The 2803-nt window shown below is 34.8% G+C and overlaps 1 protein-coding gene across 1 annotated transcript; it reads right to left on the bottom strand.

Moving 5' to 3' along the window:
• Positions 1 to 724: 724 nt before the first annotated feature.
• LOC149705418 (uncharacterized) lies at positions 725 to 2529 on the bottom strand. The gene is made up of 2 exons (XM_089862113.1): positions 2061 to 2529; positions 725 to 1994 (listed from the first exon to the last, which is right to left on the bottom strand). Exons 1-2 carry the CDS (start codon positions 2518 to 2520, stop codon positions 790 to 792), a joined length of 1665 nt encoding a protein of 554 aa, XP_089718239.1. The 5' UTR covers positions 2521 to 2529; the 3' UTR covers positions 725 to 789.
• Between the last annotated feature and the right edge of the window lie 274 nt (positions 2530 to 2803).

Raw genomic sequence — 2803 nt, forward strand, 5'->3', positions numbered from 1 at the left:
AATTGCCTCATAACGTTAGAACAAGCCCGGGAATTGGAAGTTTTAACTAGAGATCAAGGAGATAAACAATCAAAACACTGCCAACTTTGGAAAAGTGAACGACAAATTAGATTGACAGCTTCAAAATTTGGTGAGGTTGTTAAGCGTCGGGTAGTTGTAACTAAAAAATTTGTAGAATACTTAAAAAAGGGGGCAGACCTCAGTTCAAATTCCTATGTTCAAGAAGGTTTAAATAATGAAGACAACGCAATCGAAATGTATTTAGACTACAAAAAGGGTAAAGTCACTACTTATAAAATGGGTTTCTGCGTTAATCCATCGTTTCCCATTGTTGGGGCTTCTCCGGACCGTTTGTGTTTTGATGAAAGTATCAATGGATTTGGGTTAATTGAAATTAAAACTCTCTCAAAAGCCAAGAAGGAAGGTTTAACGATAGAGGAAGCAGTATATAGAAAGCTTGCTATGTGTTTAAAGAAAGAAAAAACTGGGGAAATAAAACTTAAGGAAAATCATAATTACTACTACCAAGTGCAAGGGCAAATGGGGGTTACAGGATATAAATGGTGTGACTTTTTTATCGTCACCGATACAGATTTTATGTGCCAAAGAATAAAATTTGATGAAGACCTATTTCATCAGTCGATAGTTCCTAAACTAACTGAGTTTTACTTTAAGCATTTTGTTGATAATTTACGCATTTAACGCTGTAAGCTGTGATAAATTTGTTTTATATATGAATGTTATTCAATCAAAAAATAAAACATTTTAAATTCAATTTGAAAGAAAATTTCAGTGGTCTTTATTTATAGCAGAGGTAGAAATTTCGACATTTTTTGCAACTCTGTTTAGCAAGGGTTCATTTACTACATTAGTTAAATAACAGCACACCATCCAAATTTTGTTAATCTGACTGTGCATAGAGTTCGGAAATATATATTTTAGTATTCTATAGTTTTTTACTTCTCCAATCACGCGTTCAATGTGAATCCTCAAGTTTGCTATTTCCCTAGTTTTCTCCACTTCCTTGGATGAAAGCTGAGATCTTTTTCCTAAGAATGGTGGCATGGTTAACTTGGCGCCTTTTTTCTCTAGTTCATCTGATATCAAAAAGCCTCTGTCGGCCATCACCAAATCACCAGGCTCTAAAAGATCTAGGAGCCCGCTATCAATTGTAATATCTTTGTCTGAAATTCTCCCTGGTGATAGTTTTGAAACAAAACTTATAAAACCATTAGGCGCAATCCCTAATAGCCCTTTCGCAGTATTATGTTTTTTGTACTGAGAATATGTATCAACTTGAGTAGTTAAATGATCAGGCTTCTCAATGAATAGTTCAGTACAATCTATAATGACCCTTGTAGCTGCGTAAGATGGAATTTTAAACTGATCAGGCATAAATTCGTCAACTACTTTACGAGATGGCCAAATGGGTATTCGTGTAATTCTTTTGCAGAGTAAATCAACCCATGTTACCCAAATGTTACTAACAGTTTGAGTACTAATATTGAAACGGTAGCCCAAATCTTCCTCTAATAAACCCACTCTAATTCTACACAAAACAAGAAAAAGCTGGTTTTTGAAATCAATAATAAAAGGTCGACCAGTTTTGGAGCTAGTCCTTGTCTTTTTACGTTCATATTGTTTAGCACTATTATAAAACTGTAAATTTGGAAGATCATCTTTGAAGAATTCAAAGAAATCATTGAAATCTTCTTCGGAATGAAAAGATGTATAAAATTTTAACTTAGATTTATCTTTAGAAATATTTTCAAAGCAAAATCTTCTTGACGCAACTTCTTTCTTGTGAGTCTCTTCTTTAGACATTAGTTGTTCTTTTAATGCTTCGATCTCTTTCTCTAGTCGTTTATTTTCTTCTTTTAACTTAGTGACTTGGTCCTCTAGAAGGATCATTTTGCCTGTGAGGCTCTTTTCATTTGTTGAGCTATAATACTCGTGGTAATGATGGTTCAAATTGCTGGTGGAGTAGGTATGATCTAAAATGTAATGTTAAAGGAGTTTATTGGTTTATATTTTTAATTTACTTAATCCGTAACTCCTACCTGAGTGTGTGTTGTTCAGGACGGGTGCAGTTGAAGAATTATCCAATGTTTTAACAGTTTCATATGCCGCAACTTCTGGTACATGTATATCCCATTCTCGGCACGTGGCTAACTCGCGGGGAAACTCATAGTTGGCAATATATATTGGGTACAAATCGTCGTGTTTCCTTCTACCATCCCTTTGAAAATGTAACCCACAAACTACATGGCTTTTCAAAGGCATCCAAGTCATTGGATTACGAACTGGTGAATGGCTGTTGTGTCTGGGCTTAATCCTTTGCAGCTTAGAAAGCTTTTCTCCCGCAAAGCGAATTCTTTGAATCCACTCATTTTTAACTGGTTCTTCCTTGGGGAACTTATGAAAACTTACATTTTTATTTGAAACTGTGTTACTTTCGCATTCGGGAATGCAACAAGTATTTCCCTTAACTCTAACGCGATTGCACGACTTAGTTGACATATTTGAAGTTTTCGTCAATCATTCACTCCAGAATGAGTAGCAGACGACGCGTTTTTCAAAAACACAAATTACACAAAGATAAGTATGTTGCCTATCCTGCCGCGAAGCTGCATCTCCTGTCCTCGCGAAAGATCCTAACTCCTAGTTGAAACTTTGATAGAAAATTTATTGAAACAGCTATTGATTATGAAATTTATTGCATGTTCTTTGCATTCTGATTATGGGTTAATGCTTTTACTGGGTTGATAGAAAATTATTAATATTAAAATGTAAACTGGGTAAT

This window comes from Phalangium opilio, unplaced genomic scaffold (genome assembly GCF_054372755.1).
Source record: "Phalangium opilio isolate 3A_F unplaced genomic scaffold, DU_Popi_V2 ptg000013l_1, whole genome shotgun sequence".
Classification (NCBI taxonomy): domain Eukaryota; kingdom Metazoa; phylum Arthropoda; class Arachnida; order Opiliones; family Phalangiidae; genus Phalangium; species Phalangium opilio.

Bases quoted from the DNA above. Each gene is read 5' to 3' on its own strand.
- LOC149705418 (XM_089862113.1), bottom strand. From the start codon at position 2,520: ATGTCAACTAAGTCGTGCAATCGCGTTAGAGTTAAGGGAAATACTTGT. The intron at 1,995-2,060 runs GTAGGAGTTACG...ATTACATTTTAG, and splicing joins CCTGAACAACACACACTCAG to ATCATACCTACTCCACCAGC.